The sequence below is a fragment of the Colias philodice genome, chromosome 13 (genome assembly GCF_061535455.1).
Source record: "Colias philodice isolate Cphi_HAF_F1 chromosome 13, ilColPhil1 Martin Lab GWU primary, whole genome shotgun sequence".
Classification (NCBI taxonomy): Eukaryota; Metazoa; Arthropoda; class Insecta; order Lepidoptera; family Pieridae; genus Colias; species Colias philodice.
This window is the reverse complement of record NC_143098.1, coordinates 9,430,827-9,457,567: the sequence shown is the minus strand read 5'-3', so window position 1 is coordinate 9,457,567 and position 26,741 is coordinate 9,430,827. Positions and strand designations below refer to the sequence as shown.

At 32.4% G+C, this 26,741-nt stretch overlaps 1 protein-coding gene across 2 annotated transcripts; it reads right to left on the bottom strand.

Annotated features, from left to right (window-relative positions):
* Positions 1-1,929: 1,929 nt before the first annotated feature.
* On the bottom strand, positions 1,930-26,741 carry LOC149483599 (membrane-bound alkaline phosphatase-like). 2 transcript variants are annotated; one of them, XM_089702733.1, is made up of 8 exons: positions 26,674-26,741; positions 13,708-14,006; positions 7,933-8,125; positions 5,802-5,971; positions 4,136-4,306; positions 3,649-3,814; positions 2,696-3,016; positions 1,930-2,396 (listed from the first exon to the last, which is right to left on the bottom strand). In XM_089702733.1, the coding sequence occupies exons 1-8, from the start codon at positions 26,729-26,731 to the stop codon at positions 2,101-2,103; spliced, it is 1,674 nt and encodes a 557-aa protein (XP_089558859.1). In that variant the 5' UTR covers positions 26,732-26,741; the 3' UTR covers positions 1,930-2,100. The 2 variants fall into 2 exon arrangements, with proteins under 2 accessions (XP_089558859.1, XP_089558860.1); XM_089702734.1 differs by lacking the exon at positions 26,674-26,741 and adding an exon at positions 17,417-17,496.

The window sequence follows — 26,741 nt, the reverse complement described above, 5'->3', positions numbered from 1 at the left end:
CGTAAGACGGATACCATTCCAAAATATCAATAATCAAGTTTTCACTTCTGCCGGCACTCCCGGAGTGCAACCCGTCTTTTTTTTTCGTCCTTCGTATGCTAGTTAATGCTGATGGGTAAACTGTGATAAGAATTAGCCATTTTTTGGAACGCCTTTCTATTGATAATAATAATGTTTTGATTACCTACATGATGTTATTCAAATCCAAATTATTATTTACTATTATTATCACAGATTATTATAAATCCTTGTCATACAGTTGGATGGTTTGAGTTGAGTCATGAGTTTGTATTCAAAATTTCTCAATGACAATGCTTAAATACTACCAAAGCATTTCTTTTTCTTCTACAATAAAATTACATGTATAAAAAAGACGTGTGGCATTCCGAGATTGCCGCGGTAAAGATATTGCATAGCATAAAAAGTATCACCGCTTTGCCGGTCGGAGTGTTAGGTTATTTCGTTACGGAATTTTTACATTCTGTCGCCGCGCACAAGGCCTGCGATAGAAGCTATGCAATTAGCTTAAAAATATCGAAAGGAAAGGAAAGCACTGAAACACAGTATACGTCAAAATAATTTATTAGTATTTCCATGGTCTAAATATTAGTCATTTATTAATTTAAATTCATTTATTCACAATTAATTACATGAAATAATTCGTACATCAAAATTCGATACTATTCATATAAGGAACTATCAACTATTAAATAAAACACAATACATAAATAAAAATAACACAATGATAACTATAATTAAAATAGTATATTTAACTGAATATAAATTTAATAATATTTCTTTTCTATGATAATTTGTACTTAAAATGAATGAAATTTGTTATGTACATAAATATTACGTTTCCTTAACAATGGCTCAGCCAAAATTCTTCATATAATATTGTTATCTCGATGATGTCTTTGTCAAAACAATAGAAAAAAAAACTTATAATCTTTCGTCTTTTAACAATATTTTTTTTTCACTGCAGTAACAACATCTCTATTTAAGATAATTTCTATTATTGTTTTAATCTATAATAACAGTAGGTATATGCAGGTATATTTTTATTAATTTGTCATTATAAAAATATAAATTGAATGGCACTTGTATAGAAAATGTTTACCTACAATTTATCAAAATTGGTAAGTAAATATACAGATAAAACATTATATTTTGCTTTCAATAACCTTTGTCTGGCTATTTATTAATTTCATTTTAATATTTTACTTTGGCCAGTTATTACAACCTTTTTGGTGATCGAACGTGAACGCAAGTACTGGCATAAAATAAAATACGAAAAAGAAGACATAAAAATAAACATGTTTTAAATAATTGTTCCGCAATCGTTCGATTAAACAGCTTTAATTATTACTTAATTGTAAATCGCAATTTAATTAAATAAGAAATTTGTCAAAAGAGAAATGGAAGGTAGTTATTAGAAAAAATAAATACTTGTACTGATAAAGATTGATATTTGATCAACAACTTACTTAATTACATCTAATATTCGTTTATTAATTATTTTAATACTTAGGTAAATTATGCACTTAGTGCAATGTTTTTTCTACATTATAACTTTGCTCTACTACGTATTTGATGTAGGTACCTACTACAACAATAATTTAATATTTTACAAAAGAAATTAATAGTCATAATTGTACATTGCATTTGTTTTTATGAAGATTTTTAATTATAATAATTTATATAAAAATTAGTACTCCTGAAAAAATAATGGCAATTTACTGTTTAGTTTAATTTGCTCAGATTTTTTCTGTAGGAACATTGAAAATTATTTGATGAAAACAGTGTATTTAATATTTATGTTTTCAGTACCTATATCATAAATTAATGATTGGGATCACGTATTATCTAATTGCAATAGTCACCCATAAAACTACTTAAAATTAATTTGTGGCAACTTAGATAGATTGAGATGCATAATAGTAAAAACAAAACAACAATTCATTTCAACAACTTGAGACTGCCTGTTTCTACAAAATGTCTATATATGTACTGCAAAATTGTTGTTATTGATAAATTCGTTTTCCTAACCTCTGCTTATTCCCTCACATTTAAGTAGCTCTGCCGCCATTCCTAACCTATTTAATACCTAACACAGCCAGCTATCACAGCACAAGTTAACATAATATAATACTCTGGTTTGTGGGTTGTACCACTGGAGGTCCAGAACGTTCTATGCCTGGACTTCGGTTTGCAGTTCTCGTGTTTGTCGTCTGTAAGGCACATGGCGTAGGCCATGAGGTGAGGGACGACGGATTGTTCGTAGCTGGAAGTGAAGAGGTGCTGCCAGGGGCCGAGTGCAAATACCGCGACGTCCTCCCCACCGTGGGTTTCTGATTCGAGCGGGACGAGGCTGGGGTAGGAGTAGTCTAGTGCACCTGGAGCGGTAAGGTATTATAATGTAATGGAATTTTTGTTACTTCAGAATATTTCAGTTTTTGTATTAAAGTATAATACATAATATTCTCGTATTGGTGCAGTAAATATGTGAAAATGAGCATAGTATCGTTAAAAAAAGACCAAAGTAAAAAAATCTATGCGTAATATTTATCAGTTGAGTGTTTTTTTTGGGATTTTTAAAAGTTAACTAACAACATAGAAATTGGTTAACCTTTTTTAGAACCTTGTTATATGAAATTATTTTTATTTTATTAATAATAAACGTTCATATACTTACGATTAGAGAACTCGCTATGCAAAGTGACGTCAACTCGTCCATTCTCATTGATCGAAGTGGCTTTGCCATTCGCATAACTAATAGTGGTATACGGCTTCCCATCCTGACCACCTGCTGTATCCACTACACCGAGGATATCGTTACCCCTTGAAGGATACCCTGCTACTGTCATTGTATGAGCGTGATCGGAACTGACTACTATGAGAGTTTCCTGATCGTTGGTCATGTCTCGGGCCTTTTTGACAGCTTTGCTGTATTCCACTGTTTCATCTAAGGCAAGATGGGCATAGCTGTCGTGGTGGGCATGGTCTATTCTACCACCTGAAATAGTTACCATTCATTTATTAGTATGCATCTAAAGATAGGTATAAATGTTAATGGAGTATGAGTGATGAAGAGAAGTTTTCGATATAGCACTTGATTTCAAATGAGCACAAGAACAAGGACAGAAAGTAATGACTAATGATATATTACATCAATCTGCAGTTTAGCATATTGGCTTGGGGAAAATGATAAAAGAAAAGATAACAAGCATTGGTAATGAATAAATTAAAGTGCTTCCTACTCCACAGTATTTGCAATTATATTTTTTACGTTAAACATAAGAAATACTAAGTACTTATTTCGACAGAAAACTCATTTTATAGATAACTGACTTGGCTGCGTTTGTGCATTATCAGTATTTCCTATTTTTTACACATAATGACTGAAGCAATATCTTTTCAAACAATGGTACTGGCTTTGAAATACTACTGTGAAAATAAATTCGGAATGCGGAAAATAAATTCTTTGAATAAGCCATTGTAAACTCTACGAATACGGAAAATAAATTCTTTGAATAAGCCATTGTCAATAAGCCATTGTAAACTCTACGAACGTGAAAATTGTCATCGTGCGAAGAATATTAAACATAATTTTATATCCTATAAGTTATCTGAATCATCAATACGGACCTTCAACGAAGAGGAAATATCCTTTTTCGCTTCTGCTCAACATTTTGATGGCCACTTCGACCATTTCCTCCAAGGTAGGCTGGTTGGAAGCCTTCAAGTGGTAGTCCATGTGGTCATTCTGGAATAGACCTAGGAGATACTCTGGTAGATCATCGGAATTGAAGACCTGGAAACAAAACGAAATCATACCTAGCGTGTAAAATATTGCTCGACTACAGGACTACAAAAATAAAGAGGTATCCCTAAGATCTGATAATTCTGAATGATCAGACACCACACCACAAATCCAATATTTCAAACCTTTTTTTCGGTTTTTAGTTAATTTGGCATTTCTGACTCCACCAGTAGATGTACTTTTAGCTTTTTAACTATTTCAGTGAAGCAATTGCTTTCTAAATCAAGTAAATCGAAAGGTCCTGATTGCTCATCAAATTTTTCAATTCGTTCATGACACTAAATATTCAGTATGAAATTTATAATTAGGTACCTTCATAAGTTCATTCCTATCTGTAACATACTGGTGGCTGGCATTCTTCTCCATCTTATCTACATGCCACATATCTGTAAGGTCGAGGCCGTCGTTCCGCCTGCCTGTGTTGTTGGTTAGAGGTGATGTGATGTTTGGCAGAAATTCCCGCCGACCACCACCCAGTATTACCTGGAAATAAAGACAGATATTTAGAAAATACTTGCGTGTTTGCTATGTGACTTTACTAGGTTCACTATAAACTTTTTATTTTTAGTTAAATAAACACTTATTGTTCAATTATTCTGAATTTTACATAATTAACATAATGAAAATTGAAATAAATGAAAATTGTTTTATTTTACAATAAGTATTGCAACAACATTTTATCGATACAATATGAAAAATGATAAAAAATTAATGATTACAAGTGAAGGTAGAAATATTAAATTAAATGTAATAAAAATTAAGATTTTTGAACGTTCACAAACAATTTACATTGATGATTGATATTATTGAGACATCTTTGTTCGCGATTTCTATACCCACTTGACATAAATTGAAAGCATGTACTTGTCATAAATACAATAACATTGTAGTACCTACAGTTTAAATGATGGTTGATGTCTTGTTACAAGTGCGCAGATATTAAAATATATTATGCAGCTGTTTTAATATTTATATAGATATTTCGCATTTAAAAAGAAATAAACTGAAACAATAATTGTTTCCAAAATAGTCTACTGTTCGAAGCGAAGTATTTCCGACAGAATGAATGAAATCAATCAATATTATAACTATTTGGTTAATCAATATTATAAGAAGATAGACTGGTCTACAGATTCGCAAAAATAGAGTCACGATTAATATAGTTAATATATTTTATAATTATACTTATATAAGTTACAATAATATCTCAATTACATATTTTATGCCTTCTGATAAAGAAAAAAGAAAGATTCTTCTGATAAAAGATATTTCAGTATAAGGGTGCATCCTTGGTGCTTTGGTTCGCACATTTGACATTTAAACATTTGGCCCTCGTTCAAAAATACACACATTTAATTCAAATTATTCTACATGCAGTTTAAATATATTTAAATTGTTCATTTTAAAACGTTTACTATCAACGGCCTTGCTTGCATCAGGTAGTACTATCCCGATAATGTGCCGTGAAGTCGCGAACACCGTCACACCGTAAGTATCCAATTTACATACAATTTAACTGATGTGTCATTGTTTAAAAGGTAATGAAATTCGGAACTAATTGAAGATGACGTTGAGATAAACGTATTATATTCATTGCTTATTGAATGCCGCTTTTCGCACGTTCGAAATAGCGTCATCGAAGCAAATGGCGAAATATTCAAATTCATAGCAATGTAATATTTTGTAAAGTAATTGTATAGAATTAACAACTCCAAAAAATAATATACTAATGGTCTCCTAAGATTACTAATAACGAGACACATCTAGTAAAATTATTTAAATTAATCTCCCAAAGATTACATCAAGATCAACATCAATATCAGAGGCCTATATACTTTTCCTCCCCCTTCCCAGTGAGTGCAACACTATTTGCAGATACATTACTTCTGCAAATATTCATGGACGATGTTGGTCGCTTAAGATCAAGTGACCCATCAGATCAGTTGACCACTAGGACAGAACAAAATCTACCTCTTACCTTAAACTGCCGTCCAGGGTTGTTCATAACCAGTTGATAGGCGATATCCCGGCAGCCCAGGGACAGGCAATCATCAGGCACATCAGCATCCGACTCCCAGTTTCTCTCAGAGCTATGTGCGTACATCCCCGCGGGAGAGGCGTGGGTCACACGCGTTGTTGTTACTAATCCTGCAAAATATATTACAATTTTGTTATAGGAAGTAACTAGCCTGGCTTTATTATTATTTTGTAAATTAATTTCGATGGTAGATAATATTATATTATAGAAGCACACAAGAAACATGTTTGCACGTTAAATAATTCTGGAAAAGGTTGATCAGGATAAGTGGGTTCATATAATATTATAAACAACAAACATATGCTTAATGCTATAACTTTTTATGATTAGTATAGGTCTCTATATAATATCATTTCTTTTTCTTTGTTTAATTAATACAGAAATTAGTTTAAACTATTTCTAGAACATTTTTAAAGATTGTTCTTTGAGTTGAGATCTTTGTTTCACAATAAATTTACGTCAATTATAACTCTATAGAGTTATATTCAATGGTGATTTATTTGTCAAATTTTATTGCTATTCCTCCATTTTCGTATTTAATGTTTCATTGTTCTTTTTATTAAATCATAATTAATGATTTAAATGTATTGCAGGTGCTTAGACGTCACTATTCTCTTATTATAAGAGTTTAGGAATAATGTATTATTGTAAAATCTATACTAATATTATAAAGCTGAAGAGTTTGTTTGTTTGTTTGAACGCGCTAATCTCGGTAACTATTGGTCCGATTTGAAAAATTCTTTCGGTGTTAGACAGCTCATTCATCGAGGTAGGCTATATACCATCACGCTACGACCAACAGTAGAGGAGCCACGGGGGTGAAACCGCGGAGCGCAGCTAGTCTATATTATTGTTTTACGTAAATTAACAATAAAATTAGCAAAAATAATATTATTATATAGGTTTTATTGTTTAAAAATTGATAATTTTTCTTAAAGATAAGCCTAAACCTTGGCTTCATTTTTCATCAAATATTACAAAGTTAAGATAATTTTTTATCATTAAAAGTTTTGTAATTTGAATTCCATTTCAAGGGTATGTTTGTACAAATAAACACTCCTTTCTAATAATGATAAGGGTTTGGAATTAATGTATATTTTAAGAATTTATATCTTCTTATCTTATATATAAAATTCTCGTGTCACAATGTTAGTCTGCATACTCCTCCGAAACGGGTGGACCGATTCTCATGAAATTTTCTGTGCATATCGGGTAAGTCTGAGAATCGGCCAACATCTATTTTTCATATGTACCACGGGCGAAGCCGGGGCGGACCGCTAGTCTTATATATAAAATTCTCGTGTCACAATGTTAGTCTGCATACTCCTCCGAAACGGGTGGACCGATTCTCATGAAATTCGGGTAAGTCTGAGAATCGGCCAACATCTATTTTTCATATGTACCACGGGCGAAGCCGGGGCGGACCGCTAGTTACAACACAAATTTCAATTATTTGTAGATAGGTAATTTAAACCCTATTTTGCAGATGATTTTGTAATTAACCTAAACCTTGAAACTTTAAATGTTTTCATCTACTAGTTATCTACCATAATAAAGATAAAAATATGTCTATTAAAGGTAATTAAATAGTAAAGTAAGGCACATCTAGGTGCACTTAAATATAATATTTTCCTTTAATTTGAAGTAATTATAGTTGTAAGTTTTCAAATGGACACATAACTAGGAGGAAAATGCAGTCTTGTTTACACTAATTTTATAGTGTTTATTTTATGTGGTCATTTTAATATTCTTACTAAAGCTATATAGGGCTACTGAGCTACATAGGGGTATTCACAAGAATTTCTATCTATTCCATGATTACAGGTTTAAAATTCAAATTCAGACCATTCATGAAGTTTTAAAAGTACAGTACACACTTAGATACTTGGGTTGGGATCTGGATATTACAGTTAAGAGAAAGAAGAAGAAAAAGATAGGTTCATAGAAAATGATTTAAATTGAATAAATACTCAAAAATCTCGTCCTTCACTTCTAAGCAAAATTGTGCATTTAATAGACTATCATTCACCTTTGCCGATTCAAAAGCATTCTTTAAAAAATTTCGACTCACCAACATCCAGACCATTCGCCAATGCCCATTGGCCAATAGATGGCGCCCAATTGGCCTTATGCAGCTGAGAGTAGCATGACCCCCTCGTCACATTGCCGTCCAGACCAATCACACCATACTTCGTCTTCACACCCGTGAGGTAGGACGTGGCTGTGCACGCGGAATCGGGGACTTGAGCGTCTATGCAGTACGTCTGGAAATAAGAAGGAAATTTATTTAGTATGGTTAAATTATGCTTCATATTATGGTGTCTAAAATGCAGAAGACATTGTTGACATTGTAGTTGAAACAAAAACGTTGTTGGATCAAAAAGTACCCTCATTTCTTTTTTCATTAATTAAGACAATGTTAATAGGTAGACCTTTAAAGTAGTTTGGTAGGTATTATACGTTAGACAAGGAAAGGAATGCATCATAACGGTGTGATGATTAGACTTATAATTACATAAATCATTAACTATTTGTAATTAAATCCGTTATCATCTCAAAATTAAACAACAGACTAAATTGCCTAACAAAAAAGAAATAAACAACGCAATACATATATATTTGCATATATTTGCTTTTATTTCACACATTTGCTCTCTGAATAAAAGTCCATCAACATGTTTGAGCAAACACATTTTTTGACATCTTGACAAGTCCAGATAAATAACGTCATGAGATGTCACTGTCACCTTGACAAGACCATTGTTTTATATTTCCTATTTAGCTTCCTTCCTTTGATTGTTCTCTTTACTATTGATAAGGTAATTCCAAATGGCTTGGTTTACGTGTTAATGTTGTGTCATGTTTTAATAAAGTATTTAAGGAAATTACTCTTGTAAAATTGTATGTTTGTTTTGAATTAAGTTACTGAATGAAGTAAATTAAATGCCTGCCTTAAAAATAATTCCCTAATGTAAGCTAGGTACAAATTAAAGCCAACAAATATAATTGCAAAAAAATATAACGAATTGAGAACCTCTTCCTTTTTTGAAGTCGGTTTTTAAACTATATTTTTATATGAAACTGACATGAATCGGAGGTTATCTATGTAATCTTTATGAGTTAAAAATATCGATACACTCAATATCGCTATAATATCGCCAAGCCAGACCAACACTAGTTACTGAATGACTATATTATGACGTCATCAGTCGCCAAAATGGCTCCTTTCACGCAATGGTACAAAATCGGAAGACAGTACGTGCGACCTCCTGCGCGTGCGTTCCCTTGAACGTGACACCGGTCAACGCATTTTACCAACTAATGACAAGTCACGCTTGGCTTCTTCTGTACTAATGTTATAGTATTACTTATGACAGATTTACGAGCACTAATGGTTAGTTACTGGTACTAGTAGCGAATAATTCTACATTCAGTTGTGAAAATGCATGAAAATCTTCGTAACAAACGTTTCCGGATTCCAACTGATTTATTCATTACATGAACTTTGAATTGGAAGAGATTTAAATGAAGAGAAGAAGGAGTTAATAAGTCACTCTATGTAAGGCTTCACAAAACATGTCTTCAATTTGTTCAGTTAGGTCAGTAAATTGTATTCAATCCGGAAGCAAACACGGTCATCGACCTATATTAAACACATATCGTCAACAAATTGAATTTTAATAAGATACAGTGTGTATACTCTGATGTTTATAATGTCAGCATCTTAAAAATAATATTGAAATTAAACTTTGATTCTCCCAATAATAAGTGAAAGCATTTTTTGAAGTGAAACTTCTTTATCGGGGTTGGAAAAAAATTTAGTGTAAACTTTTTTCATTACGCGTGACATTTTTTCGTTACGCGCCATCTTTTTCTTATCCCTACCACGCGTGATTCGACGACGACGTATTTCTGTAAAGTTGCATAATATAGTAAATTATTTTTAAAGAAGTTTCACTTCTTACGTGTGTACACTAGTACACACACACATTTTTTTTAAAGTGAAACTTTTATTACATCGTCTCAAACTTTTTGGTCTGTGTAGCGCATGTCGCGTGACGGTCGGCTGCCGAGTAGGTATAAAGCAGTGTTCGGAGTCATTATCGTACAAATACGATAATTTTGTGCCTAGTTTCACTAATTTTACCGTGGTTTCATAAAACCACACAACATTTTTTTAATATTGGTTTCTGCTTGAGAATCGATTCCGTTCATTCAATTCAAAAATTCTCCTATATTATTGGGCCATGCCTTATTTTTAGCTGAAAAATTAACGTGAACATTTTAGAATTATTAATTTTCGATTTTCATATTATGGTTCAATGAAATATAGGTAGGCCGTAAAAATACATTTTGTTTACAAATAGAAAACAATACTTCACCTTCCATTCGATTTTTCTTTGTGTCGTTTCCGGACAAAACAGGATAAATATGAAATTTTCCTTAAAACATAGGTAACGTATAATTTACACTCTCACGGTCGTGTTTATTCGACATGGCATAGTAACAATTAATTACAATTACTACATATATTATTTTGCTGTATTAGATTTATCAGTACACAAATTACCATAATTTATTATAAATATTTTTGCGGTGTCCTTTTTAGTATAAAACATTCATTTTTTTTTATATTTTTGCGTGATAAAGTTTTCCACCACCACTTTTCACACATCACACGTCACAGTTGCCGATCTTTATCATGATTTTTAATGATTTTCAGTCGATTTGAAAATGCGAATAAAACCTGTAAAGTAATATTTAATACCGGTAGGTGTGTAGGGTGTCCGAGCGTAGTAATTGTACATTGTCTTACGTTTTCCGGGTCAACTAGTTCTGTTTATATTTTTTACTTATTTGAAATTGTAGCAATAAATCACCAAAAAAAGATCCGTTGCGTATTGTACTACATTGTTCAGGTGTAATCGTATTATAAGTCATTGACATAATATTATAATGATAGTGAAACTTTGTGAAGAAATCTGCCGAAAAGAAGTACAGTCGTCAACAAAATGAAAAGTGAATATTATAGTCGGATGTATTTTTGTTTGTTTTATTATTCTAAGCGTTTAAATATTAATAGACTTCCTTCGAGATGGATATTGGGTACCTAGTAGTCGCATTTTCTAAGAGCTAATAGAATTTATAAGGAATAAACAATCGCAGCTAATTCATTTGTGGTGCACTGGATTGTGTTTAAAAATAATTTTATTTCTACTTTCTAGATTTACTTTTATGCATATTATAACATTTATTTAACCTCAGACGTGTTCATAAAACGTCTAACCTTGATCCGATCCAATCATAAAACGGTACCATTAAATTACCTAATTATTTTATAATATAAGCTTTAGCATTCGACTGTACAATAACAGATTGGTACCGCTTCATTGAGCAAAGAGATCAGTTTTATTGTGAGCAATTGTGCAGTTTTTGTCAACTCTTCCCGGATATTGTAACTTGTAAGACACGACAAAACTTCAATTACTTTAAGCCCAGTTTTTTTTTGGCACTTTATCGCTGCCTATACAATTATCAATAAATGGGAATTAGTAGTTGTATTTATTTTACTAGCTGTCCCGGCAAACGTTGTTCCGGGATGAAATTGATGTTGGCCGATTCTTAGATCTACCCAATAGGCACACCAAATCTCATGAGAATCGGTCAAGTCGTTTTGTAGGAGTATGCTAACTAACATTGTGACACGAGAATTTTATATAAACTTAGAATAGAGAATATGATAAAATATAATACTGTTAATTAATTATGTATTAGACGTTTAATGTAAAATATTTCATTTCAAGTCCTGTTTAATTAGTACTAATTGATTTAACATTCGTAATAGATACATACGTTATAATATGAATACTACCTAATGTAATATTCAAATAATTCATCTTCTTGCAATCAATAAATCAAGTTTTGTTATGATTTTATTTTTTATGAATTTTAAATTATGTTAAAGTAGTAGCTATTTTTATTTAGACATATTTTTAAGCATTCAATTTGGCACTTATCTCTTAGATAAGTAGTTTTTAAATTGTGGTATAACAGTTATTACGGTAGGAACAACGCGGCTTCGCCCGCGTCTTCAAAGAAATCTCCGCATATTTACCATTCCCATGGGATTTCCGGGATCAAAAGTAGCCTATGTCTTATTCTGGGTCTTCAGCTACCCACACACCTACTAGATTTCATTGTAATAGGTTCAGTAGTATTTGCGTGAAAGAAAGAGTACGTACCTAACAAACATCCATCCTCACAAACTTTCGCATTTACAATATTAGTAGGATTAAATTTTTTTCTGCATGATAAGAAAATATGTTTTAAGTTATTTTTCTGTATCTGTTACTATATAAAAATGTATTACTATTACTATTTCGTATCTACATATATAGATCATACTATCTACATAAAAAAAATATATAGATCGAGCCCAAGCGGTTTTGGCATTTTGTCGCCCAATAAGTGCACGGTGTTTAAAAATTTTGTTTTGTTTACTTTTTCCAAAACAATACATATTTTTAGATTAAAAACCGATTGCACATAAATTCGAATGCTTAATTAAATGTCACTTGCAAAATTTTAGTGCTTTATCATTTAAGAGATCTTTTGTAACAACCGGTTAGAACTTTAGTGTTTAAAAATAGTCCAAATTTAATCTGCATTTTTATGCAACGTGTTGCAATTCTTAAATATGTATTGTAAGATTAATATCTCGATTGCGTTTAGTCATTGTTTATCTATTATAAGAACATTATAATTAAATGAGAAAAAGGTATTTTTTATTGCATAGACTTAGTTATGTCTTAGTTATGTCTATTGTAATAATATTGGTTTTATTTCAGATCAGGAACCAAATTTTTATTCTATAAATATAACGCTATGCACTGAAGTTCTATTAATAGGTATTCGTTCTGTTTTTGGTAAGCCTTTTCTATATTTCCATTAGTATCATAACATCCATACTAATATTATAAATGCGAAAGTAACTCTGTCTGTCTGTCTGTTACTCAATCACGCCTTAACTACTGAACCAATTTGCATGAAATTTGGTATAGATATATTTTGATACTCGAGAAAGGACATAGGATAGGTTTTATCCCGGAAATCCCACGGGAACGGGAACTATGCGGGTTTTTCTTTGACTGCGCGGGCGATGCCACGGGTGGAAAGCTAGTATTTAATAAAAGTACCGTTTATACATCATTACTTTAAGAAAAAACCAAGACATGTTACATGGTCAGTAAATTTTGAGAAATGCATTTATTTCCTCAATTGACAACGTGAAGGTACTAACAATAATTATAACACAAATAAAGACCGAAGAAGAGATTACCCGACATAATAGTGTTCTAAATAGTATTAAAAATATACTGTATGAATATAAAATCCATATTAAATAAGACCATATGAGAATAGATTGCCTAATATACTAGCTGCGCTCTGCGGTTTCACCCGCGTGTCCTGTTTTTCTTAGCGTGATGATATAGCCTTCCTCGATGAATGGGCTATCTAACACCGAAATAATTTTTCAAATCGGACCAGTAGTTCCTGAGATTTGCGCGTTCAAACAAACAAACAAACAAACTCTTCAGCTTTATAATAATAAGTATAGATTATCTATTTCAACAATAATGAATAACAACAACTGCCTATTAATATAACAGTAAAAACTATGACGTAGTTTAAGTACTTCATTTCAATTTGTCAATAAAGTTTGTTCTCTTTTTTGTCTTTTGTTTGTTTTCGATAGAAACAAAATTTAACACACATACTTACACATATACACACACATGTACGTATCTACCTACAATTACTATCTATTTTACAAAATATCACTCACCCTAGCCAATCCAGTAACCGGGAACTTCTCAAAGTCCAGAACGTTTTCCTCCCCCAAATTCCTCTCCAGCTGTCCACCGAACGTTCTAGCAGCCATGATCGTCGCTACCGACATTCCATCGCCAATAAACAGAATGCCATTTTTAGCTTTATTCGTATTAATTTTCTCCTGGAGCTTTGACTTGAGAGTCTCTGCAGCAGTCTTCTTCCAATAGGAACCGTGTTTCTCGTCAGCAGGTATGTAGGATGGATTCATGACGGTGTCTAGAATCTTCTTTGATTTCGGTGTTGGTACATTTTCTGTAAAAGGTAGTTATAGTTTAGATACGTGTTTTAATAGATTACATGAAATATAGGTCATGTTTATGAAACGTAACTTATGGTAATATCAATGTATTTTATTTTATCTAATGGCAAGGTATAAATTACTATTAAAGTTATTAACGTTAGATAACTCAGTATTTTATTGATAATATAGGTTCTAATTAACATTAGTTCAATGAGAGATATTTTAGATAAACATTTGTAGGTACTGTATGTATGTACGAGTAGTTATCTAACTTATTATTCTTATTATCTCTATAGTTATTTTGAAAAGTAAATTAATATTTGAAATGATCATTTTGACGTATACTTCATATTGTATTATTACCTGTTTTTGTTTAATGCATTGTAATTTATGTTTTAAACGTGCAAGTTACATCGTAAATTTAATAATATTATAGCGATAATTCATGTCATAGCGATTTACTAGAAAATCGATTTATAAAGAAATCCTTTTACTTGAAACGTGTTCATAATATGCTAATGTTTTAATAATATTATGAAATAGTCATGTAAGAGTGTGCCATTTAGAATATTGCAGATTTCTCATAAAATGTAGATTTTATCTAAGTAATACCACATAACGATGAATTGGAAAGGTAGATAATAATCTTATTATTGTATCTTTTTAAAAGTGTGCGATGTTGCAATCATAAAATCTCGCTTCTCATGTTCTTATAATAATAAAACATACTTATTTTTGTTATTTTGTTCAATTAATATCTATTATTTTAAATGTCATTTAAAAATATCACGCATGCATTTAGATGAAAATTATATTTCTTTAGTAATCACATCAAAAGGTAAAGAAAATTGAACACTTATACATATAATATAAGATAACTGATTACTTATGGAAAACTTGCATTTGGACAAAGTATAGTAATTAGTAATTTAAAAATATATATTATCTTGTATGTTTACAATGTATGTCTGTGTAATAAAATATCAACCAATTATCATCAGTTTTTCTACAGATCGTCACGTTCGGTTTAAACCAAGATTTAATCACGTTTACAAGTTACTATCTATAGTATTATCTTCTAAGGTATTACTTACTAAAGAAAATTATATTTCGTATTTCGGTTACAATTCATTGGACTAAAATACCATTGAAAGTCATCGCAATCAATCACAACGATGAGTGGTAGATAATGCATATAAATAAATTAAAATGTATAATATTAGGTTGACCTTTCTAAATTAATATGTCTGAACTATAAATATACTTACTACTTACTCAATAAAATTTATATTTTATGGATTGATTTATATAAAACAATATGCAATTACATAACGCTCCCATTATAAAATTACTTTTCATCGCAATATATAAAAAATAAAGATTAGAATATGGGGCAAAATTTATTTTAATATTTTTTAACCTCATACCTACTTCTTCAAATTTTTATCATCGATATCTATGTAATAACTGTAATAAGGCACGTGTTACATTAACATTATTCATATAAAGTATAAGTGATTTTTCCATACAATAAAGTAACAGGTATTATCCAGTTATACAAGGAACAGGTTTAAAAGCACGTGATTTCTTGCAATTGCACATGTAATGTCACTGTCCAAATGAAATAAGGCCAACTCTTTAATTTTATTTGATATACCTACTCTATAATATTTATTATTTATGTAGTAAAGTTCAGAAAATTTGTTAATAATTAATTAATTAAACATGCTTGTAAGCAGGTTCTATATTTTAATGATAAAATCTTTTTGCACTTTCATAAAAAATAGGATATCAAAATCGGATCTGTCGAAAATTCTAAGATAACCAACCAGGTACCCAATGCTTTTTTGATAGTTATTACTAACTGTTTTATTGTATTACATATATTATTTTACCACCGAGTAATTGAGAAAGCTAAGGGATTCGCATTAGAAATTTAAATTTAACAATATAATGTATCTTCAGACTTCATTAAAAGTCTACAAAAATGTGGATAAAACTGAAAAGTTTCAATGAACTTCTATAAATTCAAGTGTTATCCAGTTTCACCCACACTTCATTCCAGACATCCTAATTATAGACGTATTATCTACGAGAATAAACAATCCTAGATTTTATATTTTGATCTCATAATTTTGTAGCTACATTTTAGAGGTACCAAAATATTTGATTGTTCTGAATAATTATTGTGTTGTATATTAATTTTAATACGCTTGCTAATTGCGTAGAAATTTATTAATTCAAATGTCAACTTGTATTTCTTTAAAGGGGCTCTTGAAGCATTTTATGACCGAACAATCATAATTAATGACAAAAAGGAACAAAAAGTGGGATGTCTTCATATTTTTCTTAATACACAATTTGTTATACTGCGAAATCTGTGCTTATTTTAGCGGCGCGGCGGTAAAAAAAGAAGCTTCTCAATTCCTAACGCATAGCTACCTATATAATTATTCTTTAAGAAATACCTATAGTATGTTATGATACTCTTATCTATGATATTTTTCCAATATTTTTTTTACAGTTGGTTGGAAGAGTAGGTACCTAATAAAACAGTAATGGTATTTTAATGACACAACGATACGTTAACTAATTAACAAATCGACATCAATCGAAAGTTGCTATAATTTATATTCTTACCTCGGTTTCGTTAATTGAAATAAATAATAGCTTTTTACACACGTCATTATTACTTTTTCAATTACATTTTGATCAAGCAATTATTTATTAAGTAACAAAAAAATAGAAAAACAGATAAATAATCATATTTTTTATGATAATTAATCGTTATTGACTGATCGCTTAAGACATTTCCATAAATTAAAATATTATGAATAAATTAGAAGTTGTGAAATGCTTCCTCAAACGCGGAGTAGTTATAAAATTGAAATTCAGAATGTTAAAGTAAGTTAAATTATAAATTATGTTTTTTGGCTTCTGAAGAATATTAATTTGACATGAACGTAAATATAATTTAATATTTGGGTCAATTTCCATTAAGTAGGTAATTGTTTTTGAACTATCGTTTCTACCTACATTTATTTTAACTAGGTAAACGAAATACCTACATACGATATTTTATTTCATAAATGTCAATTATTGGTAGGTAACATAATATTAATTCAAGCAAAATGCTGACAAATTTCCGTCTCTAAAAATTAAAAAAAAATCCGTTGACATTTTTAACGCAAAATTATTATTCAATTAGTAGGTAAACATCCACAACCACATAAGTGAAATAATTTTTCGTCATTAAAAATATTTTGAAAAATGAATCCGTTGATATTTTCAAATGCAAAAAACGAACTGTCTCGAATTAATAAAATCACACAAAGCACTAAAAACTATTGTATTATTAGAGTAAACACTTAAAACTATTGTAATACTATTAATAATTATTATATTGTTATTCAAAACGAACCTGAATTAACAGCGTAAATTAAAAACAAAACTTGCAACACAAAAATTCGCGCCATCGCGTACCGTGCGCGCGCCAACGGCCGTGCTTACCAACTGCTTCATCAGATACCGCGGGTTAGTTTTTACAAAGTTTTGAATGCAATTAAACTGATAGGTTCATATTGACAATTGTAATGAAGTTTGTTTGAATTCATTTTAAAATAAAAGTATTGGCAAATAAATCTGAAGACTATTTGAACGCGCTAATCTCAGGATTTACTGGTCCGATTTGAAAAATTATTTCGGTGTAAGATAGCCCATTTATCGAGGAAGGCTATATAATATCATCACGCTAAGACCAACAGGAGCGAAGCCCTTTAGTTTCTGTGATCTGTGAGCGAAGCACTGCGGGTAAAACCGCGGGGCATAGCTAGTTATAATATAAAACTGTAAAATCCATTTAGTTCGATAATTAAACCCGAAACCGATTTTTTATATAGGAACAATAATGCCAAACAATAAATATGTTTATCCTTTCATAATATTTTAACTTAGTCGTCCATTAATGTACATAATAATTCAATAAAGAATATTTTATTGAAGTGAAACTTCTTTATCGGGGTTGGAAAAAAATTTAGTGTAACATTTTTTCGTTACGCGCCATCTTGTTTTTATCCCTTACATGCGTGATTGACGTATTTCTGTAAAGTTGCATATAGTAAATTATTTTTTGAAAAATAAGGTCATAAAGGAGTTTCACTTCTTACGTGTGTACACTAGTACACGCACAATTTTTTTTTATTTATTCATTTAACTGTGAAGTTTAACGCTCGCACGGTAAATTATTGAAAGTAGACAGATAAGAACAGCACGTGCAGAGAGATCGGTTCCTTATCTCAAATGTTGTAATTGAATACAATACGTTTATAGAGCGATTATAACATGATGGTTTATCTTTTTATTTATTAATAGATCATCTGTTAAGTTAAAAGTACGAAATTATTATAAATAGGATTATGATGGTAATCTTATATATAAAAATGAATCGCAAAATGTGTTGGTAAGCGCATAACTCGAGAACGGCTGAACCGATTTCGATAATTCTTTTTTTATTATATTATTCCTTGAAGTACGAGGATGGTTCTTATGTAGAGAAAACGAAAATATGTACCACGGGCGAAGCCGGGGCGGACCGCTAGTAGTTTTATAAATAGACGCATTTGCGGACTGCAATTTTGCAGTCCCAATATGCTAATTTAATTTTTAATCAACAACATCGTAAAACAATAAAGGTATGTTATAAAATATAAGCCTTGTTTTGTGTATTAGAAGTAAAAATAATTTGAAAATAGGAGTCTATTTACTTATCATGAATTTTGTGGTTTTAAGCAAGTGTATTATGATGGTACATTCACACTTTACAAGGCATTAAGAAATTTGCAATACAGGCGATTATAAATGGGTCTTCCACAAAGAACAGTAAGCAGTGTGGATAATAAATTCTGTGTGTCCAAAAATCAAAAGTTTTTTGTACAGATGTCGATGAACTTTTAAACGAACGCCCGAAGCATGTAATTACATTTTCAATGCAGTTTAACAACTTAAAAAGTGTACTTATTATTCCTTTGAATTCCCGAAAACATTTATTGTTTATTTTATGTGAAACTAATTGGCATTATATATAAGTAGATATTTAATGTTATAGAGCTATTTATCTTTGATTAAATAATACATCAAATAATGTTTCAATAACGTAATTTTCCAAATTTTAAGATCAAGGTCTATATACACAGTTTGGCACATATCAAACGCGAATTGGTGATAATTGATTGATCAAACATTTTATAATGTATTCTTGCACATTTTTATCCAGATAATAAGAATAAATAGAATGCTGTGTAGTGGCATTCCACACATATAATGATTATTTGCACGGCGCAATCTGCACGCGAGAAGCACGTGGTCTGATGTAATATTATAATCCATATGGATTACAAATTAAAGACAACGGATTTTAACTAACTAATGTTATAAAAGTAACTCTGTCTGCCTGTCTCTTCTTCACGTCTCAAACACTGAACTTGGTTGGATGAAATTAGGTAGGAGATAGCTTGTATCCTAGAAATCCCACGGGATCGGAACCTATGTGGCTTTTTCTTAGACTACGCGGGCGAAGCCGAGTTGAAAAACTAGTTTATTGTATATTCAAATTAAAATATAATCTATTTATATAGTAATGCATGAAATGTAATCCAGGGTAATTAAATTATTTAAATTTATGAAGCTCTTTGTTTTTAGCGTCGCTTAGGCGATCCTCACACTGCCCCGCATCATGCTGCATGTTGCGTGACTGCGTGTTTAACGTTACTTGTAAGTATCTCCGTTTGTATAGAAAACACGCACAGTCCAACACACTGAAAATGCAACCACGTGCGTTCATGCGGATCACGCGCATACACGCGGAGAAACATGCATCCCCGCGCGTAGATGCGGGGCGAGACGCAAGGTATGGCACACCGAATCCCGCAGTGCCGCGCGTGATTTTGAATGGGCGTGACGTCGCGTATGTGTTAGAAAATGGATCTCGATATCGATCGATTTATATTCGAAATCGAAAACCACCCATCTATCTGGAATATGAAATGTGATGAATACAGTGACATTTCTATTCTTCTATTCTATTAATTTCTCTTCATATTTTCTAAGCTCCCAATAATTTTTAACAAATGACCCATTTAAAGATCTTGTTTGTAAATATTTTAATTTGACCGTACAAAAACCGGCCAAGTGCGAGTCGGGCTCGCGCACAAAGGGTTCCGTAGCAGCAAATATAATAAATTACAGTTAAATCAACCTATCTCAAAAACTATAAGAGATACTTTGATCAAACCAAAAATCGTTGAAAGAGTTAATTAGCATGCATCACCTCTATTTTTTTTAGAATTTTATACCCCGTAGTTATAAAAATAGAGGGGGGGGGACATACTTTTTACGACTTTGAGAGCTGATATCTCAAAAACCGTTCACTTTAAGAAAAATGTTTTTTAGAAAACTTTATATCATTTTAAAAGACCTTTCCATTGATACCCCACACGGGTATGTACATCGAAAAAAAAAATTTCATCCCTCAGTTACATGTATGGGGGGCCCCACCCCCAATTCTTTTTTTTACTATTTAGTGTCATATTTTTGTAGCGGTTCATACAACACATATTCCCATCAAATTTCATCACTGTAGTACTTATAGTTTCCGAGTAAATCGGCTGTGACAGACGGACAGACGGACAGACGGACAGACGGACATGACGAAACTATAAGGGTTCCGTTTTTGCCATTTTGGCTACGGAACCCTAAAAACCAAACAGTTAGTATAATGGCAGCGTCCTGAATGAGTTCCACACTATTAACCATTTTTATCAAAACTCTCGTGATGCTCACACCGGCGAATAAATGATTAATGAGAGCCGCCGCGCCGTGCGTGAATCTACAAATGCACCTACGCGCGTGAGTGCGCAAAAAACCCGCACGATGATGCAGATCTGCACTCCCGCAGGAACGCGCGTAGGTGCTTCGACATGCAACATGCAGCGTGATGCGGGGCAGTGTGAGGATCGCCTTACTTTGTTATTAAAATGATTAGTACCATTAATATAGGTACTTACCTATTTAATTGTTGATTTGTAATGATGTAATTTGTGTTTAAATAAATGATGTAGTTTTTTTTTCGCGGGTAGGACGCAAAAAAGTTCGAACGTTTTTTTAAAAGCTCTGTACGAAATTATAAGTTTTTTTTATTTTAAAAGCTTGTTTAAGTATAAACTATGTACTAAATAGCCCTAGTACTTACGGCGTCACATTCTCCTCTATTTTTCACCGCATATCCTCGCTATTTCAATATCACTTGTGCACTTCACTGAACACAACTAAACTTTCGTGATGGAAGCTATGAAGCAATCTATTTTGAACATGGAAGAGATGTTTAATAAGCGCATGACAGACTTTCAGAAGGATCTTCAGAATATAACGTCCTCACCAGCAGCAAATCCACCTTCTCAGCTACGGTCCGAGTTCGCCGCTTTTCGTTCTCTGGTCTTGGCCCAACTGCAGTCATTGCAGTCACAAGTAGACCTCCTCATGAAGATATCAGATGAGCAAGAGATGAAGAGTAGACGCAAGTTTCTTTTGTTGCACGGTGTCGTGGAAGATAAAAATGAGCAGCCATCATCCATTATTTCTCTTCTTACTAAACATCTTGGCATATCGGAGCTAATGAGCGATGACATAAGCCGTTGTCACAGAATTGGTGTGTTGAAGGAAGATAAGCCAAGGCCTATTCTAATTAAGTTCAATGACCTTGGTGTGAAGAACAGTGTTTGGGCTTCGAAGGCTAAACTGAAAGGGTCTGGAATAACACTGTCAGAATTTTTGACCAAAAGGCGTCACGAAATCTTCATGGCAGCCAGAAAGCGTCATGGTGTATCCAGGTGTTGGACCAGGGGTGGCCAAATCTTGGTGATTGCTCCTGATGGCTCCCGCCACCGCGTGGATTGTATAGATGATGTAGATGCCATTCCAGTCCAAGAGCACCAGGCCATCCCGCAGACTACTGCAGAACCTACAGTTGCTCAGAAGACGTCCAAAGTAGCTCGGACCAAAAGATTGCCGTCCAAAGTGAAGTAATGTATGTATTCACATAATTATTGTTTTCACGTTGTTTTCATCTTTTTGCAAGCGTTCATTTCACAATCTCTTCTCGCAATCTCGTATTATGAAGGTATAGTTTCATTGTAAATTGTAATGCATTTTAGGTTATTAGTAGTATCACTTTGTTATTTTGCTTTTTGCCACGATATCACTGTTTTGGTCAAAACTTGAGACTATTTAAAAATACGTATGTTCACTTGTATTGACTTTTATTGTAATCCGTATTTGTAGTATCCACTTTTTTAACACGTTAGATTCGCATTGCAATAAACGGCATAACTTGTAAACAACCTATATAGCTATACCTACAATAGCTAATCTGTATTACCAGGTGAATGAATGTGTCCAATTACCATTCGTAAACAATGTAATTACTCAAGTCATAGACAACATATTTTATATACTTATAATTTAAATTTCTTATTGTCATTGTTGCTAGTTTTTGTTACATCAATACCTTTTTTTTTTTTTTTTTTACTTAATTTAAAAACACTGTAATAGTATAAATGGTGCGCCGAAGGTACAGGATAATTAATTACCTTAATTTATTGTTTTTATATTTTTAGTATAATCAGTGTTTATTCGTCTTTTTTCTAATTATTCCTTATTTATATATACCTGAGTATTAATAATTGTTTTATATTTAATAGTATTTATTATATATCTTTCTCATACAATATATATACATATTATTTATTTTTATTTACATATTTTATACCTTTATTATTATTATTTATTATTTTTTTCTCTTCTCTAATTATTTTATTATTATTTTTATTATTTATTATCTTAATTTATAATATGTCTTCCACAAATAATAGTTTTGTTTACAGCAATAATTCCCCGCCTTCGTCTGATAGTGATTCCTTTCACAGCGCTTCCTCTCCTCCTTTAGATTTTACTCTTTCCAATATTTTCCATAACTCTAATAAAAACTTCAACGTAGTTCATATCAATGCCCAAAGCATTCCGGCTCATTATCCCGATATGCTCGCTTCATTTAACTCCGAAAATATCCACGCAATCCTTATCTCCGAAACCTGGCTCAAGCCATCCCTTCCTTCAACTAATTTCTCCCTTCCCGGTTTCCAACTCATCCGCAATGACCGCATCGGTAGAACCGGGGGAGGAGTAGCGATATACTTACGCTCTCATATACCGTACTCGCTACTAAGCGCATCCTCTCAGCCCCCCCCTGCTGATGCGGCCGAGCACCTCCTCCTTGAAATCCTTCTCTCCAACACTAAAATACTCTTAGGAGTTTTTTATAGTCCCTCTTTAACTGTTAATTACTTTCCTTCCTTTCAACTCCTCCTTGACCGATTTATTCCTCTTTACCAGCACGTTTTACTTATGGGTGACTTTAATACCTGTCTGGTAAAAGATGACTCCCGTAGTAAAAAATTACTCTCCCTTCTAGATTCTTTTAACCTTCAAACCTTGCCTTCGAATCCTACACATTTCAGTCCCAACTGTAATCCTTCACTCCTAGATCTCATGATAGTTTCAAATATTAATTTAGTCTCTAACTATGGTCAGTGTTCAGCCGACGCTTTCTCTTACCATGACCTCATCCATTTATCCTACAACCTACGTCCTCCCAAACTCAAGCCTTCCTACCTTTTGCGGCGTAATTTTGGTGGTATCGATTTAGAAATGCTGTTAGACGATGCCAAAAATGTCAATTGGGATATGATTTATGACGTCTGTTCAATAAATGAAAAAATTAACTTGTTTAATTGCTTGCTCCTACAGATTTTTGATAAGCATGCCCCGCTAAGACGTATTAAAGTTAAGCACCTTCCTGCGCCCTGGCTTACTCCCGAATTAAAAACTTTATTGCACAAAAAGAATAACGCTAAAGCCAAGCTCAAAACCGCTAAAACCGATTTTGCACGGGAAAAGTACAGAAATATCCGGAATCGTTGCAATACATTGTGTAGAGATGCACAAAGACGCCATATCCATAATTCCGTCGAGAACGGCGACACATGTAAAATTTGGAAATTTTTAAAAACTTTAGGAGTTGGTAAATCCCAATCAAATAACATACCCCCCAATATAAATATCGAATTGTTGAACAAACATTTTGCATCTTCTTCCCATCTTTGCCCTGATCAAAAAAGGTCAACACTTCAATATCTTTCATCAACTGCAACTCCTACTCATCCACCGTTCTCTTTTAATCAATTCACTGTCAGTGATGTTAAAAAGAATATACTGTCCATTTCATCGAATGCCGTCGGATGTGACTCAGTTAGTCGTAATATGTTTGTCCCCATCCTTGATATAATTGCTCCTGTCATTACCCACATCCTCAACGTTTCCATATCCTCCAGTGAATTTCCTGACATTTGGAAAGACGCTAAAATTATCCCTCTCCCGAAGAAATCTAATCCAAATTCCTTCTCTGATTTCCGACCAATTTCCATTCTTCCTTTCCTTTCCAAAGTCCTTGAACGCCTTATCCACCAACAGTTAAGTTCCTTCTTATACAAAAACAGTATTCTCAGTCCCTTCCAATCTGGTTTTCGTCCAGGACATAGTACGACTACTGCACTTGTTAAAGTCACGGATGACATACGTAATGGAATGGAAAAGAAGCAGTTGACAGTTCTAACCCTCCTAGACTTTAGTAATGCCTTTAACACCGTCGATTTCGACATACTGCTACAACTGCTTCATTCTATTAACATATCTCCTACAGTGGTTGATTGGTTTCACAGTTACTTGCACGGTCGCCGACAGCATGTATTATTGGAGGATAAGTCATCGTCCTGGTGTGATGTTGTTGCAGGCGTTCCGCAAGGTGGCGTTTTGTCCCCTCTCCTATTTGCTATTTTTATTAATTCCATAACTAATAATTTATCTTCTCTCTATCACATGTATGCTGACGATCTCCAGATATACACCCAGTCTACCCTCGAGAACCTATCCTCCGCAATCTTAAACACGAACACCGATTTGGAGAGAATTTTGAATTGGAGTCAGAGGTACGGTCTGAATATTAACCCAAGCAAAAGCCAAGTCATAATCATTGGTAGCCCCTATTTAATCTCGCGGATCGACTGGACATACATCCCCAAAGTTTATATAGATGGCTCCGTCATTGAATTTCAAAAATCTGTAAAAAACCTGGGGGTTCACTTTGACACGACTCTGTCTTGGTCGTACCACGTAAAAGAGACAAGTCGCAAACTCTACGCAGCGGCTAGTTCTCTAAGACGTTTACGGCATTTCTTACCGATTTCTACCAAAATTATGTTAGCTAAATCTCTACTTCTTCCGCTCCTTGATTATGCTGACGCCTGTACCACTGATCTTAGTGAAGAGCATTTAAATACACTTGAGCGTCTCCAAAATTTCTGCATTCGTTTTGTTTACGGTCTTCGTAAATATGACCACGTTTCCCAGTTTCGTAATAAACTCAAGTGGCTTCCTATAAGACTTCGCCGGAATGCAAATGCGTTGAAGTTGTTATTTTCCATCCTCTTTGATCCCAATTCTCCCTCCTATTTAAAAGAACAATTTAATTTCCTAGATTCAGGTGTTTATACTCTTCGTTCCGCTGATAACCTTCTCCTTAGCTTTCCTTCTCACCACACTAGTTTCCTTGGTAAATCCTTTGTAATAACCGCTATCAGACTTTGGAATTCTTTGCCTATAGCTGTAAGACGAGCTTCCTCGAAAAGTTCCTTTAAAACTCTTTTAAATAAACATTTATCTGATTTAGCTTTTCCTTCTAAATAATAGTATGTATTATATCTTCTTTTATTATTCATATAATATGTATTTTATTTACTCTCTTTTATCTTTATTTTCATTGCCACCCGTGTACCCATTTAATATCAATCTTTATCCTTTATCTTGGGCAGCCTGGAAGAGATCGCTGATAAGCGATAAGGTTGCCTTATGTGCTGTGAATGTTTTCTTTTTTTTTGTAAATATTATATGATTGTAAAATTTGTAATGGTACATAAAATTGTTAAATAAATAAATAAATAAATAATTTACTTAGTTGATATTACAGTGGTAATAATATTGTTTTGTCTGTTATATTTAGATAATATTATCTGTACTTATTATTTTCATTTCTTTTTTAATCGCTTAAATTACATTATTTATTTAAATATGTAAAAAATAAATATGTACTATTTACTGATGTAGAGTTTAGTGAAAAATAATATGGAGTCTAATTAATTATTTAAAGATATTAAAAAACAGGTATTTGTCGGAAAATAATTATCATTCTATTAGCCTATGCACTTCCTGCGTTTATAGTTTATTCTGATCAATTACCTATAGCATTATCGGATAACTTCGACTTCCCAATTTATCCAAAACCATGAAATCAAATCAAAATCATACCCGGTCCCAATATTCAAATTAAGTACCCCTTAACAAAAGATATGCTACTAATTTATTAGTGAGGTCTCACAATGTAAACACGGAACTTATCTATTTTTAGACTCCCTCCTACATTTTCAAATAAACGTCCGATTTTTAGAAATAAATGCACTGTTGCATTTATTTTCCCAAAAATGTCTCAAGGGTGTGTTTATAAAATGCACTCACCGTACAACCCTTGCACAGGAATAATTGAATAAATAAAGAAAAGCCACAACAATGACATGTTGTATGGG